General features: G+C 38.9%; 2 protein-coding genes across 3 annotated transcripts in view; one reads left to right on the forward strand and one right to left on the reverse strand.

Annotated features, from left to right (window-relative positions):
- abhd17b.L (abhydrolase domain containing 17B L homeolog) overlaps positions 1–5,580 on the reverse strand; it is a 25,205-nt gene extending 19,625 nt beyond the window's left edge. Inside the window, exons 1-2 of one of the 2 annotated variants that reach the window (XM_018247207.2) lie at positions 5,497–5,580; positions 5,007–5,342 (exon numbers count right to left, since the gene is read on the reverse strand). The gene's annotated coding sequence lies outside the window, so the exon portion shown is untranslated. 2 annotated transcript variants of the gene reach the window in all.
- The window catches only part of c9orf85.L (chromosome 9 open reading frame 85 L homeolog), a 23,973-nt gene continuing 12,592 nt past the window's right edge, over positions 5,520–16,900 (forward strand). Inside the window, exons 1-2 of the mRNA XM_018258796.2 lie at positions 5,520–5,896; positions 8,931–9,037. Coding sequence (XP_018114285.1) covers positions 5,795–5,896; positions 8,931–9,037 — 209 coding nt within the window. The 5' untranslated portion in view covers positions 5,520–5,794. The remainder of the gene's footprint in view (positions 5,897–8,930; positions 9,038–16,900) is intronic.

Raw genomic sequence — 16,900 nt, forward strand, 5'->3', positions numbered from 1 at the left:
AACCAGTAAAGAAGTGTATATTTTGAAACACTTAAAGGTGCCACTTTAAGTGGCTTACACATTCCACACAAGCTACAATACTGGTTTTAAAGGAGCAGCTTCTTACTGGCATCCTTCTGCTGCAAGCTATAAGCCAGACAGAGGAGAGGTTGGATCAGCCTGCTACCCCCACAACCCATGGATAATAATGCCTGAAAGCAGGGTGGGGGGGAAGGGTGAACATACTTCATCAATACTACATAAAAACATAGGCATCAATATTTTGCAAGCACTCGGTGCAGGCATCTGTAGTGCAATTGTATGCAGACATTAAATATTTGGTTATTTAAAGTGACAACGTAACAATAAATTCTGAATTTCAATATATACAAAAAAGGTTGACCTGACCTGACCCAACCTGAAAACAAAAGAGTGTATTGAATAGATGCCACTGATCACATGAAAGTAACAGCTTCTTCAGTCCCTCCCATGTGAGAACAGTGGCTCAGTGGGAGATTTGGAAAATAACCAGCACTCGTATGTTATAAAGATTACTTTAAGAGGTAAGATTATTCTTGTGCAAGTTGCTGTGCCTAGGGTCCCTGTGTGGTTGATAATGGCAAAAAGAATAAGGGAGATTGAGCTAAAACAAATGAAAGAGAATATCTTATAGCAAGATGCAGAGTAACACGAAGAGGCATTGACAGTGTGGCTTTTCTATGCTACAGGAACAAACTATCTTCTATGTTTTTCCACTGCCTGGGGCAGAAATGTTTCCTAGTGTCTGGCTGGGAATTAATCCCAGCTGCAAACACATGCTCAAGAAAAGCTACTTTTATAAAAAAAAAAAGAAACTCCTCAAAGGACTAACCAATTTTATTTTAAGATATTATAAATCAATTTTATGATATTATAAATGTATAAACATACATTTTTTAATCATAAAAACATACAAATTCTTGAATGTTTAAAGAGATACGGTCATGGGAAAAAAAATTTCTTTTTCAAAATGAATCAGTTAACCGTGCTGCTCCAGCAGAATTCTGCACTGAAATCCATTTCTCAAAAGAGCAAACAGATTTTTTTATATTCAATTTTGAAATCTGACATGGGGCTAGACATTGTCAATTTCCCAGCTGCCCCAAGTCATGTGACTTGTGCTCTGACTTCGATCACTCTTTACTGCTGTACTGCAAGTTGGAGTGATATCACCCCCTTCCCTCCCCCCCAGCAGCCAAACAAAAGAACAATGGAAAGGTAAACAGATAACAGCTCCCTAACAGCTGCCTGGTAGATCTAAGAACAGCACTCAATAGTAAAAACCCATGTCCCACATTCAGAAGGAAAAACAGCAGCCTGCCAGAAAGCATTTCTCTCCTAAAGTGCAGGCACAAGTCACATGACCAGGGGCAGCTGGGAAATTGACAAAATGTCTAGCCCCTTGTCAGATTTCAAAATTGAATGTAAAAAAATCAGTTTGCTCTTTTGAGAAATGGATTTCAGTGCAGATTTCTGCTGGAGCAGCACTGTTAACTTGTTCATTTTGAAAATGTTTTTTTTCCCATGACAGTATCCCTTTAAGATATTAAATTGCATACCCCTGGCTACAGGAGACATGTGCCCTGCTTACTATACCAATCTGGCTGAATATGGTGGCCTGAGCAGTACAGAAAAAAGAGCTTGTCTCCAAAAGCTGCCGCAATGGAAACAGTACAGTCTGCTAATAAAGAAATCCAACACAACACCAGCAGCATATGGAAGGAGATCAATGCTGCTGCGCCAGATTTCTTTCATGTCTGCAGCCGCTTCCAATTCACGAGAACAGGAAATGTTCTGCCTGCAGCACCATCGGGCTTGGATTACTCAGGAACACTAAACAGACTGATCCAAAATGTTTCCCTCCTGGAAACACGCTTCCGAATCCTGCAAACAGGAAGTGGCTCAGTGGAAACCAAAAGAGCTGAAAAGCAGGAAGTAGTGTGTTGTGGCTATTATGTTAGACATCCAGTAACTGCAGCATTTATAGATTGCATTTTTGACTAACTATATTGAAATTTTTTTTTATTTTACACAGCCTATTTACCCAGTTTTTATGTTTACACTGAACAATTCCTTTAAGGGGGCCATAGATGTTCAGATCTTTTAGTTATCGTACGACACAAAACAATTGTTTAAATGTGCGATTTGTCCATCAACAAAAACAACCATTTCAAGCGATATCATCTAGCTGAACTAGGAAACTTTGGGTAGCTGCAAACAATGGATACCAATGAAAATGTTCTAAACCTGATCGATGTCGGACAAAAAACCATTAGATGCATGATCATTCGTGCCCCGCTAACCTCGCGATAATATGACGGATTTGTCGGATCGCACGAAAATTGGAAGAAAAATCTTCTATGGCCACATTTAGGGTGAAGCCTGTTTTTATGGTTGACTTTCAATTGTACATGTTTAACTGTATTTAGCTTGGCATTTTCATGGCTGGCTACAGTATCAGTCAGTATAACAGTGTAATGTTATGCACCGTACTGCACCGTACATGCACAGTACTGCAGAATATGTTGGTGCTTTATAAATGTGTCAAAAATAAAAAAAAACACCTTATAGTACTACAAGGACATGTAAAGCCTACATTTTCCCACCATTTATATAAGTAAGGGCCCATCTCCCCCACCCAAATGGCATTATTTATACTGCATACATCCCCAGCGTCATTGCATTTACCCAAGAGAATTAGCAGCTTTCACCCAGGGGCCATTTTCCCTCTGACACATCATCAGTGCATTTATATTGGCAAACAGCATATACAGTAGAACCCCCATTTTAGGTTTTTCAGGGAACCAGAAAAAATGGTGTAAAATCCAGGAAAATTTAAAATCAGGGAAATGTATTATGCATAATATACTGTATAGGTGGGACCACAAAACAACAATGTAAAATGAGAGAAAACTTAAAACCAGGGGATGTAAAATTGAGGTTCCACTGTATGTGGAATGTAAAGTACACTGGATGTAAAGTTCATGCAAATAAAGAATGCAGGCTAAAACAGGCAGAATGTATTAGGACGACAAGTGCTGCTTGGATTGAGCATTGTAATGGTTACTGTGAGCTCAGGAGAAGGGGGTTAGGATTTAAAAAAAGGATCAGACAGCTAGAGCAGAGTTTCTATAGAAACCAGCAATGCCATCTCTTCACGGGCTGCTAGACTGGAGGGTGTGTTTATAAATCTGAGTTGAGAAGAACTGAGCATGGTCATGAGCCAACAGCCAAAGGAAATGCCCAAGGGAGGGGGCTGAGGGGGTTAGAAGAGCAGAAGGTGATTAAGGGGGTACTGCATCCTTACTATTAAGCTTTGAACAACCAGAGTGGCTGGTATTTAAAGAGGCTCGTCAGTGATTAATTTTTGCATGGGGGTTTTCATGTCCTTTAAAGAGCACAATGGTCAATTTTATTACTATGCAGTGATGGGTTTATTTCTGACCAAGGCACTTTTTACAAAGAGGTTATATGATCTCCTCATGTGCACATGGGTGTCCTCAAGGTGCAATATAAGAACCTTGCCTCACATTGCAGTGGGGGGACAGTTACTGGGGGTGGCAAAAAGTAACTTTTAGAGCCAAAATCAACTTTTCTACTGCAATAGTGCTCTCTGCATAAGTGATGTGACCTGCTCCAAAGCTAAAGTGGTAAGTGGGGAGCAGGAGAGGGGGGGCAGCAGACCAGGAAACATCCACGTATCTGACAGAAACCCAAAAAAGCAATGGGGAACTCCATTCACATGGTGCCCTGCCTAAAAACCTAGGACCCCAGCACTACAATTTAGCAATGCTAACCATCGGTTCGTGTTTAAAATAAACCTGGTGTGTGCACATGTGCATGAATGATAGTGACCGTGTGTGATAGGGTAACAGATTGTAAGAGAACACTGCTCACGATTAAACATACTCTATTAAGCACTCTTTAATTAAGAGCTCGAATTTGAGTCCCATAGTCCTAATTTAACATGCTAAATCAAGATTATTACGCAGTAAGTGCCTGTGCCCATAAGTTCTTCCTGATGTTCAAAATAAAGCAGGTTGGTTATAGTGGATGGTAATGAATTCCCAACTGTGCTAATACCAGCACATACTAGTTAGTCTTAACAACAACCAGCATTGCTTCCCTTCTGCTGCGGTTTCAACAGGACTTGTTTATACAAACAAAAAAAACACACATTTATTTTCTCCCTGGTTGACACCAAAGATATACTCTCGTGTAAGAATACATACATACTTGACTAGGTAATGCCAACCACTTGCTGTAATATTCCCCCTTGGAGTCATGAGACACTGGCATGTCTTCTAGTTATTTCCCTGTAGCCAGACGTAAAACATTCAATTACACAGTATGGCATCTACGCTTGGGGCCTGAGGATTTCTGGCTAAATCTTTCTGTAATATAGTTTACTAAAACATTTAAATATACAACCAAACTAAAAAGGCTGGTTTATCATCAACATGAATTTATGCTAAGTATCCTGGAAAGAAAGTCCAATATCATTCTTAAATGTTCATTTCATGGAATACCCTATAGGCTAAACCACCATTGAATTTTAAAGGACAGTCAGGACAGCTGCTGATCAGATAAGGCTCAATAAAGGCAAGACCTGTCTTGATTTGGGAGCTGATCAGTGACTGCCTTGGATGTGCTGTTAAAGCCAATGGGGGAGCTTTAGCCTACAGGAAATTCCAGGAAATTTTAGGAGTGATACTGGGTTGCTGTGGTCTGTTATCTACCCATAAACGTTCAGTTTAATGAAAAAACCAAAAGAGACACTGTATATTTCCCCTTTAAAACAAAAAGGCACTGAATGAATAGAGATAAGCAGATTGGTTCCTATAACAAGCAGCCTCCATACAAGGCTTAAGAATCCCCAGTTGGATAAGAGGGCAGCTACTGGCTGTGCTAATCACAGAATGTTTGCACATGTAGCAGGAGAAAAGCAAAGCTATCCGTGTGTACGAGTACTTAATACTATCACTGACCTGAGAAGCCGGGTCACAGGAAAAACAACAGAGAAGGGTAGGGTGGGCTGGCTTCAGCTGCTTCTCACGCAGTACGTGGGGGGTCTTAGGCAAGAAACGTAACGCCACTACGTGCGGGGCAATGACGTCAGCAATGATTCTCAGTCCTCGCGTCAGCAAACGTCATAGCCCGAATGACAGCTTTCCATTTATCGAACACATGCACGGCGCTCCAACCATCCAACGGGCCCCACACCGTATGGAAAACAGTTCCAAACGACCAGCTGCGATCTTACTCAATTCCCGGTTTCGGTTTATAGGGCAGGTCCGGAGTCCATCCAGGAAGAAGAAGATGCACTGCAGAGACAAACAAGGGACAAAGCACAGACAGGGCTGAAAAGCAGTTTCGAGTGACCCACAGGGACAGAGGGGAAGGCGGTGCGGAGAGGAGGTGGTCACGAGCTCAAACTCTACTCCCGACGAAACGAGAAACACTAGCGTCTCTAATTACCAATCAGATTATGGGAACGGTGGTGACGTCACTGACATACCCAAGCCTTACAACAGGCATTGGGGGATGTGAACAAAAGCAATGCAGGAGGGGCGTTCATTTTTTCTAACCAATCCGTTGAGGAAGGAAATATTCCCTATCCAATCAGAGGAAGCCAATGTGTCGTTCCGGCCTAAGCAATGGCTAATGAAAAGGCGCAAGAGCCTATCAGAAGACAGGATGAGAAAACCAATGACCAATTGAGGAAAAGAGGCTGGACACCGTATACGGATGCCGTAATAAGCCGCACGTTTTCAAGATGAGTACCCAGAGGGGCAATGTGAGTCGATCACGGGCCCAGAAACACCAGAACGGGACGGTTTATAAAAATGACAAGTATGACAGCAGCAGTCGAACCAAGGTGAGGGGCTGCCTTTCTGACGCTGGTTATAAAAAGCAGCAAAATCCTTTACTGTTTGAGTGTTGTTTCGCTAACACATGGTTTGAGACTATACTTTATCAGCTGACCCTTCCCAAAGGAAGAGTTCTCCTGAAAATGTCAATATTTTCAATTACTTTAATGTTATTTTACAATTAAAACAGAATTGCTGAACATGAGCTTAGCAAATAAGCCTAGACAAAAATACATTCTTATTGATTTGCTGTTATTATATGAGTGTGTGTTTATAAAAGCTGCACAATTTGCTCCAGGTTTTAACACATATAGCAGCCAATCAGCAGGTAGCATTTACTGGCCATCTATTTCAAAGCAAATCTCTTATTGGTAGCTATGGGTTACAGTCCCTGAGCCTTTTCTTGCATATGAGGGAGAAAGCACTAAAGGAAAATAGTGTTGGTTTTGACTGAAGTCACTCCCCTTATTGACAGGGTAGTTTGTTAAAAGGGAGACATTGAGCTCTGTATACACAAGCCCAGCTGCTTGAGATAAGGAGAAGCTCATTAGGCTAAGGTCACACTGGGCGATAAGTCACCTGCGATTTTTAAAAGCAAGTCCAGGTGACAAGTTGTTAGTTTTGTTGACGCAACAGGATTTATGCAAATCGCGAGCTAATTTGTACACAGCGCGATTTGAGATCGCCTGTAGCTTTAAAACGCGCAGAGACCCTTTTTGGAGCGATAGCTGAGAAATAGCATGTACATAGAGAAGCACAGAAATCTCCCACAATCAAACACACACACACACAAAGAATAGTAACCGCGATAATATGGACATTTTCGCACTGACGTCAAGATGCTACGTAACAACGCTACGAGAGGCCGCACCAGTACAGACAAACGGCGTATGGACGTAGCGCACAGCACTATGGGATGTTAATCGCTTCCTGGTAAAAGTCGCTCTAAACTTTCCTTCTGCACAAAGGCGATCGCTTTGTCGCCGCGACTTTCTTTTAAAAATTGCGGGCGATTTATCGCCCAGTGTGACCATAGCCTTATACATAGTTCTAATCTGTGGACAGATAATTTGCTTTATTAGCTTCTCCTATGTAAATAGTGACCCTTCCCTATTCACTGTAGCCAGCTCCACAGTCTGGGAACCTATGCAGATGTAGAATAGGGACACTCTTGCCTTCTACTGCTCAAGACTATCACTTATGTTTTAATTGTAAAGGTGTAACACGTGCCTTCTCCACATGGTGTTTGTCAGTAGCCAATTGGGGTTGTTTTCTTTGATAAAAAGAAGCTTGCAAAGGGACATGATTACGCTTTACAAGTACATTAGAGGGCATTATAGATTGATAGCAAGGGGATCTTCTTTCCGATAAAAAGCATCCGCACCAGAGGCCACCCCTTTAGACTAGAGGAAAAGAACTTTCATTTGAAGCAACGTAGGTGGCTCTTCACAGTGGGGTTGTGGAATGCCAGGCCAGGTGATGTTGTGAAGGCTGATTCTGTTAATTCCTTTAAGAGGGGCTTGGATGATTTCTTGGACAAGCATAATTTCCAAGGCTATAGTAATACTAAAATCTACTGTTGGTATAGATCAGTGATCCCCAGCTAGTGGCTCGTAAGCAACGCTCCCAGTGGCCCCAAAGAAGGAGCTAATTTTTTAATTCCAGGCTTTGAAGAAAGTTGTAGTTGCATAAAAACAAGGTGTACTGCCAAACAGAGCCTCCTGTAAGCTGCCAGTGCACGTATGGCCTATCAAATAGCCAATCAGAGCCCTTATTTTGCACCCCCAGAAACTTTTTTCAAGCTTTTGTTGCTCCTGAAATATTTTTACATTTGAATGTGGCTCAAAGGTAGAAAAGGTTGGGGACTCCTGGTATTGGTATATATAGTTTATGTGAGTGTATGGAGGGTTTGATATGAGTATGTATGTATGTATGTATGTATGGAGGCTGGGTTTCATTTGGAGGGGTTGAACTTGACTTTATCCTTTTTTTCAACTCAACTTAACTATGTAACAGTCTTAGCGACCATGGGCAAGACTATTGTTCTAAAACCAAATGATTTATATTTTTTGACTACTACCAACCCTGCCCTCAAACTAAAATGGCAAACAATTGCTGTGGTGGTTTTTTTCAGTTTTTGTACCAAAAACATTTCCCTGGAAAGTAAGAATACAGTAAAACACTGTCTGATATAATTATTACCATGCACTGTCCTATAGATGGGTGTATACGTCAGACATACAGATTACATACAAGAAAAAAATGATAAATACAAGAGATAAGAAGGGCCCTGCCCTACAATCTAAGAATCCTAACCTTTTTTATCACTAAGTTTATAAAGCACTGATGCATATTCCAATACGAGACTGGAAACCGTAGACAGTACATTTAGAACCAATAGCAGTCCTCGTGATTCATCTGCATGAATCAGTGCAACGCTAATAAAGATGAATCAGCTATACAATTCAATAGGAAACTGTGTAAAGGCAAACCACATAGTCGATAATGTGCATTTGCACCTTTTCCTTGGTCTGTGATACACATATTTGTGCTGGCACACAAATAACTGTTTATTGCATAACACAAACATTTTGAAAATGTAAATGTCCAAAAAAGGCTGTATGTACTGGATATAGGTACCAGTGCAATGTAAACAAAACCATTTATTTATAAAGAAGTGCAACAACATAATACATATTTTGATTTTTATCCTTACTAGTGACTACTATTACTTTTTTTTTTATATAAAAAGTATATTGAAAATTCCTTGTATTTTTCCATGCACATGGATTTGTGTGTCTGTCGACAATGCTCAAGAGGCTAGCCAAAGGAAAAAAGTTAATTTGACTGTTCTTTACATATATATGTGAAAAGACATAAGTCTTGTTCGAGCAATAAGGATACCCCCTCACACTCCATACAGGAAAAAATGCAAATGGGAGATAAAGTGTAAACCTTTAGCAGACAGAACTACTTAAACCCACTTCAGTTTTAAGCATTGTGTTGCGTTTCACATTACTGATACTTTTATTTTACTTTTAGAAAATTAATACAAAACCACACGATGGTGTCTGCCAGCATTGCAAGGATGTGCTAGAATGGCGTGTAAAATTCAGCAAGTACAAGCCCCTTTCTCAGCCTAAAAAATGGTAAGTTATTTCAAGACTGTAAAGCCTCAAACCAAATAACAGAATAATTAAAAGGACACTTTATTACAAACGGTACATAAAAGAACACAATCGTTTAATATACTGTATGTTTATTTAATAAAACAAAGTTCATGAAAATATATAGTTATAAATGGTCTAGTGATTTAACCAATTAAAGTTGATGTTTAGTAATGTCATCTGTGCCACACCCAAGTATAACCTGAGTATAAAGCTGGCCATAGATGCAAAGATTCCCCTGCAATATTGGCTGAACAATCGTACGTCCTCATCTCCCGACCAGCCACTGACCATTCAAATCAAACAAAGCACTAAAGAACAGATCAGACAATGTTCTGCCACACAGTAATCTTAGGAAAGTTTTTGTCCGACAAAGCTTTTGTCCCACTGAAGATGGTCAGATCGCCAATACATGCAGAGATAGAAATCCTATAACCTGTCCGATCGGCATGGCAAGATAAATGTCGGGACACTCCACACATGTTCCGAAAATTGCACAAATCGAGGATTCCTATGATCAAATCTTTGCGTCTATGGCCATCCCATCTTAAGAATATCGTACCCTCTTCTATAATATATTTAAACCCCCCCTTATAGATACTTTACTCTTTACCATGTATGTTTGTGGAACTTCTTCATGACTTCTTTCTAATACCCATATATTGTACAAGAGTTAAAACATTATTTCCTTTAGAATGGCTAAAGTAAAGGTGGTCACAAATGGACAGATTCCCAGATTTTAATTAACAGGTCATTTGGTTCCAATCTGCATTTACTCTAGTAAATTTAAAAAAATGGCTTTGATGGTTAAAGGGGTTGTTCACCTTCCAAACACTTTTTTAAATTCAGTTGTTTTTAGATTGTTCCCCAGAAATAAAGACTTTTTTCAATTACTTTCCATTATTTATTTTTTAAATTTTTTCCAAAATCTAAGTTTAAAGGTGAATGTTGGTGTCTCTGGTGTGAGTCTGGCAGCTCAGTAATTCAGGTGCAGATTCTGAACTGTTACAATTTTGCAACATTTAGTTGATACATTTCTCAGCAGCATCTCTGGAGTATTAGCAACAATTGTATCAAGTCTATCAGCTGCCTGTAATGAAACCCAGAGATTCTGCTCAGCAGGGACAAAGATAAGAAATGTATCAACTAAATGTATCCATTTAGAACAGTTTACAGGATCGGCGACCCCCCCTCCCAGAGCTGCTTCAGAAGGAGAGAAATGACACTTTACACTTCAATATTAGAAAAACCGTCACACATAGAAAATAGAAAGTCATTGGAAAAAGTCATTATTTCTAGTGATCTATCTGAAACCAACTAGTTGTTTGAAGGTTAACAACCCCTTTAACAGTGCATTTTTTATCCATGAAAAATGTATGCTTAATTCTAAATTGAGTAGATGCATTTTCCAGTTTTGTTTGTTTAATGGCTATAAAAGGAAAGATGGAAATGCAAACCCGATTTGCATAGTGCAAACTGTATAATCCAGTACCCACATAAACTTTCTGTAAAGTGATTGTGTCAGTAGGGAAAGCCTTTTGCACAAAATCGCATGAGTGCGGATTAACCTGATAAGGTCATTCAGGTGAAATCTGCTTATTGCACATTATAGACAGAGATGTGTTAGGACTGGCTTCCCAATATAAAACAAGCTGTTAACACATACCTGCAAACAAAGGGAATTCATTAATATCATGTCTGCTTATAGGCTGATGGTTATTTTCCATGCTGTTCCTATGAGTCTTGGTCTCTCCCAGCACCTTCTGACTCACCTTTCATTAAATCTTCAGAATTTACCACTTGCTATAGGTTAAAAAGTTAAAGAAGAACTGTCAACACATTATCAACTAGTTTTCTTTTCATAATTCCATTTATTTGATTGTGCTCTATATTTTCCACTACATATACTGTTTTAGAGCTCACGTATATCTTAATTAGATACTACACTAGCCACAGTGTACTAAATGTAAATTATATTTTCAGATTAAGAGTTACATAGTTAAATTGGGTTGAAAAAAGACAAAGTCCATCAAGTTCAACCCCTCCAAATGAAAACCCAGCATCCATACAAATACCCCTCCCTACTTTCACATAGATTATATATACCCATACCTATACTAAGGGGCCGATTCACTAAATTCAAGTGAAGGATTCGAAGTAAAAAAACTTCGAATTTCGAAGTATCTTTTGGGCTACTTCGACCTTCGACTACGACTTCGAATCGAAGGATTCGAAGTAAAAATCGTTCGACTATTCGACCATTCGATAGTCGAAGTACTGTCTCTTTAAAAAGAACTTCGACCCCCTAGTTCGGCAGATAAAAGCTACCGAAGTCAATGTTAGCCTATGGGGAAGGTCCCCATAGGCTTGCCTAAGTATTTTTGATCGAAGGATATTCCTTCGATCGTTGGATTAAAATCCTTCGAATCATTCGATTCGAAGGATTTAATTGTTCGATCGAAGGAATAATCCTTCGATCAAAAATACTTAGGCAAGCCTATGGGGACCTTCAATTCCTAGTCGAATATCGAGGGTTAATTAACCCTCGATATTCGACCCATAGTGAATCAGCCCCTAACTATAGGGTTTAGTATCACAATAGCCTTTGATTATGTCTGTCCAAGATATTGATTATTTTCTGTGTTTTATGAGATTTGATCCTAAGTAGAAACTTTGCTATAAAGCACTGGTATCATTTTCCTGAAGGTTAATGGGAATGGTTGCATGTGCACCCGAGGAAAGGAGGCAGGAGCCTCCTTAAACATTTTGAATGCCACATAACCAACAGTAATATATTTTAATTTCCATTGAAATATTGGCATGCTTGTCCCTATTTTGTTGCAAAGGCAAAAATTACACACTGATGTTGGGTATAGGAACACATTTTTTATTATGATGACAATATTACTTGAAAGGTTTAGAATTATCTGTATTGCTTTACTAGTTAATAAGAACAATAGGCAACCCATTTCTTGTAGATGCACTGTTCCAAAATGATACCCTGTAAAACATTCACGTGCTAGGGACTTGAACATGGGACTTCTGTGAAAGATGTACAGTATAATCTCTTGTAAAGCACTGTGGATTATGTTGGAGCTATATAAATAATTGATAATAATAAGTTTTAATAATAATGAATTGTAGTCAGTTGTACAGTTCTATTGTTGCCCGCATGACAACATTGGTTAAAACAACAGTAAAGTCTAGTAGACTTAAGGTATGAAGATCCAAATTACAGAAAGATTTTTTTATCCGAAAAACCCAAGGCCATAGCCATTCTGGATAACAGGTCCCATACATGTAGAAGGTTACCTTCTTTTCTTGTGACCGTGATATATTGGACCTTTAACTTCACCAGAAATCAAAACAGACCCAGAGTAGAAATTTGGAGAGAATCAGTTTGGGAGAATAGCCAGAGTTTTACTAGGAGAATATTGTTCAGGGAATGATGGGTAAGCAGTTCCCTTTCTGTCCTGATATTGACCTGGGATGGAGGCAATCCTCCAGTCCTTTTGAATAAAAATCTACGCACAACATAGCCAATGTTTTGCTTGGATAGTGGGCTTGGGCTGCCTTATATAAGCTATTTTCCCTGATGTGATGGTTGGCAGGGTGTAGTGAGGTTGTTTCCATTGGGGCTTATTTACTAAAATTGGCCAAATTTTCATCTTGGAAGTAACCCATGGCAGCTGACCAAAGTTTTGTTTTACTTGCTGCCCAGGTGCAAAATGACCCATTGTTTTATTTTTCTACCCTTTTTGCCAGAACAAAAGGCCACAACTCTGTCTTGGTAATACACAGGAGCATATAAATCAAATTTCTGGCAGATAAATATTTTATGTAGCTACATATATCAAGATATAGCAGTTGACTGCACTTAAGGTTTTCCATGAATGAGTTACTATAAGTACAGGTATGGGATTCATTATCCAGAAAGCTCCAAATTACGGGAAGTCCATCTCCCATAAACTCAGTTTTTCTCAATTCAGATTTTTTAAATTGGTTTTCTTTTTTTCTGTCATATTAAAACAGTACTGTAGTTGATGCCAACTAAGATATAATTAATCCTTATTGGAGGCCAAACAATCCTTTTGAGTTTAATTTTTTTTTAAATTGCGTGGAGATCCAAATTACAGAAAGATCTTCGACCACCTACTTCGCCACCTAAAACCTACCGAGCACCAATGTTAGTCTATGGGGAGGGTCCCCATAGGCTTTCCTAGCAATTTCTGATCGAAGCAAAATCGTTCGATCGATGGATTAAATCCTTCGAATAGTTCAAATACGATTTTTCCTTCGATCAAACGAATTGCGGTAAATCCGCAAAGGATTTAACTTCGATGGTCGAATATCGAGGGTTAATTAACCCTCGATATTGACCCATAGTAAATGTGCCCCCTACTGTATATGCAATTTTAGGTTTTACAGATGTGGATTGGATGTTTCTATCACAATTCCTCCAAAGGCAAAGGCCCTGTTTCTGAATAAGCCTCATGTGCAATGATCTACTGAACTAGTAGGAGAATAGCTAGCATCCCAAGGGGCATGCTCTGATATTATTGGGGTGTGATAAGCTGAATAGGAAGTGAATATCCCATGGAAACATTTATATGTTTTCTAATAGTCTGTGCATGGAAATACCATTAAAACTCCAATATGCATAGCTATTGCCTTCCTCTAAACACAGAGAAATGTTCATATTTTGTGGCTCTGTATTTCTTTCCAGTTACGCCCCTGCAGTACAAACATGTTATATTCTCATATTGTGATGTAACAGTGACTCATAGCAATATGTTATGGATTAATGAAAACAATCTTCTCCATCCTTACTGGAATCCTTCAGTGTGGCTTCAAGAGGAACTATCACAAACAGATGATTGTTTGAAGATTCTGTATGCCTATATAAAAAGCTAATTGGCCTTTGCAAATGTGCTCTCTTGCTTGCTACCTGCCACTGGCCTGGACAGTCCGGTCTTGGGAGTGAATTAGTTCTTGAGGGAACAGGGTTAAAGGAGAACTAAACCCCCTCTCCAAAAAGAAAAGCCCCATCCACTACCTACGTTGCCCCCCCCCAACTCCCTGCATAGTCCAATTCTGCAGCAAGTGTGTTTGAATGTCACTCTGACAGGAAAACTATACCCCTCAAACAACGGTTTATATTGCATAAAACGGCTCATATGTAAAACCCTGCTTCATGTAAATAAACCATTTTCATAATAATATACTTTTTTAGTAGAATGTGCCATTGGGTAATCATAAATAGAAAATTGCCATTTTAAAAAAATAAGAGCAGCTCCCTGGGATCGTATGATTCACGGTGCACACAAACATACCAAACAAATTATACATGTTAGGTCACAAGAGCCAATTAACAGACAGAGTTCTGTCTTTTGCTTCCACACTTCTTCCTGTTAGAGTTGAAGTATTTCTGGTCAGGTGATCTCTGAGGCAGCACACAGACCATCATGAAATGGTGGCTCAAGGCAAGAGATGTAAAAGGGAAATATTTACTTAAATATATATTCCAGTTTTATAATATTCTTTAATATGCCACTTTATATGATATAAACTGTCTGCTGCTCAAGTATTAATTTTGGGGTATGGTTTTCATTTAACTAGAATCTGTAACTGACAGGTTAAGAAGGGACAGTTAGATTGGCAAAACAGTCGGGTTTAGGAACTTCAATTAACAATAACAAAAGCAGCCCTGTCTGTGGAAAAAAAAAGCAAAGGGATTTAAAGGTGAATTTTGTGTAAATTAATACTTTGAAAAGTTGTTTTTTAGTGTCAGTATCACTTTAAAGAAGAACTAATCCCTAAAAATGAATGGCTAAAACTGTCATGTTTTGTATACTAAATTATTTCACCAGCCTAAAGTTTCAGCTTGTCAATAGCAGCAATGAACCAGGACTTCAAACATCACAAAGTTTCAGCTTGTCAATAGCAGCAATGAACCAGGACTTCAAAGCATGCTCAGTGAGCAGCTGTGGAAAAGCAAAGCTTAGGGGTTGTCGTAAATGATCAAGTCAGAAAATGAGGTTGGCCTGTCATATAAACTGATTCTTCAGGTGTGTAATGTATATTTTGAGTCAGTCCCTAAGCTCAGTAAGTGACAGCAGCACAGAGCATGTGCAGTGAATCAGCAGAAAAGAAGATGATGGGGGGGGGGGGCTGGGGCTATTTTGGAGGCACAAATCTTCCCTGCTAAAGGGCTGTGGTTGCCTTGGGCTGGTACAGAAGCCCAAATCATAATGTACAACATTTCTAGCTACTTCTTTAGTTTAACTTTCCTTGTCCTTTTAATATAGCTCTTCTTATGTATGCAACACTGTACAGCAGAATAATACATTAAACAGGGGTCAATGCAATAATAAATACAAGTAAATGCAAGTATAGTTACATTAAAGATTAGAGGTAAGTTTTAAATAGACAAGAGAAAGGAAATCCCTTTCTTATAGAGTTACATGATAAGTGAACAACTGGAAGGATGCATTTTGTTGGCAATGTAAACTTGTGTAACTTTCGATAACTTTGTGTGCCATAACCCTACATCCTGTGTGTCAAATTTGCCAAATTCAAGGTTGCTGTAACACATGCCACATAATGTACATATTTGAACTGAAAAACCTACCCAGGAAACACAAAGAGGAGTAAGGTTAAACAGAGGGGAAAGGGGAATAACCTAGTTAATGGATGTCCGAGGTGATTGCACAACTGAAGGCACATACACTTTATTCCAGGCTACCATGAAATAAGCACAAGTCCCAGTGTCGTATATAAAACAAATAGATTTTTAAAAACGTAAGATTTTTTTTAAAATTCAGGTCTATTTATGTCAAACATTTGAATCTTTCTCTGCAGCTCTGGCTGCTTTTTAGCTTCTGTATATAGTCATTGGACTGTCATCTGGCACTGTAAGATTATGAATCAAATCATTGTACTTAATTCTTTCTTCTAAAACAATAATGAAATCACTGTTAAAGCATGCCCTGCTTCCAAATCCCTGCTTTTTATCTTGAAAGATTGCAGCATGATCCATATTTAGTTCTCTCCATTCTTCAGAGGGAGTTTCATTACAATGTTTTAATCCAAGAAACACAACATTTGCACTGTCAGAAGCAGCATCTGCAGAGGGTGAATAATATGTTGTTTGTAAGGATTAGCTAATTTAACAGTATTAAAGTGTCTGTTGCTGCTACTTTTATTTTTCATTCTCTAATGCCTCTGCCTTGGAAACTGCACTTGTCTCTGCTAATTAAAGCGCTGATAAATATTTGACATAAGCACTACTACATTACTGATGATGTGTTCTGCATACTAACTCTCACTGTCTCAGAAGGCCTAATCACATTGGTGTATTCTCTTTATTAGGATAATAATCTACTAGTGTAAGTCTTTATTTTTTTACTGTTTTTGAAGAGAACATGCAGAACAGAGAAGGACGGAGATAGGAAGATTCCATATCCTCCATTACCATTATATCTGATATTTATGTGCAGGGAGGCATCACAAGTTAAAGGGATTCTGTCAGGGGTAAAATGTTTTTTCTAAATGCATCTGTTAATTGTGCTGCTCCAGCAGAATTGTGCTCGCAAATCCATTTTTCAATAGAGCAGACAGATTTTTTTCATATTTAATTTTGGAATCCAACATGGGGCTAGATATATTGTTAGTTTCCCAGGTGCCCTCAGACATGTAACGTGTGCTCTGATAAACTTTAGTCACTCTTTACTGCTGCACTGCAAGTCCCAATGCGACTCCTTCCATATAGCTTAACTGAAAGCAGTTTCATCATGAGGTGCTGACTCTTTTTAAAAGCACAGAATCAGACACAATGCACTGAGA

This window comes from Xenopus laevis, chromosome 1L (assembly GCF_017654675.1).
Source record: "Xenopus laevis strain J_2021 chromosome 1L, Xenopus_laevis_v10.1, whole genome shotgun sequence".
Taxonomy (NCBI): Eukaryota; Metazoa; Chordata; class Amphibia; order Anura; family Pipidae; genus Xenopus; species Xenopus laevis.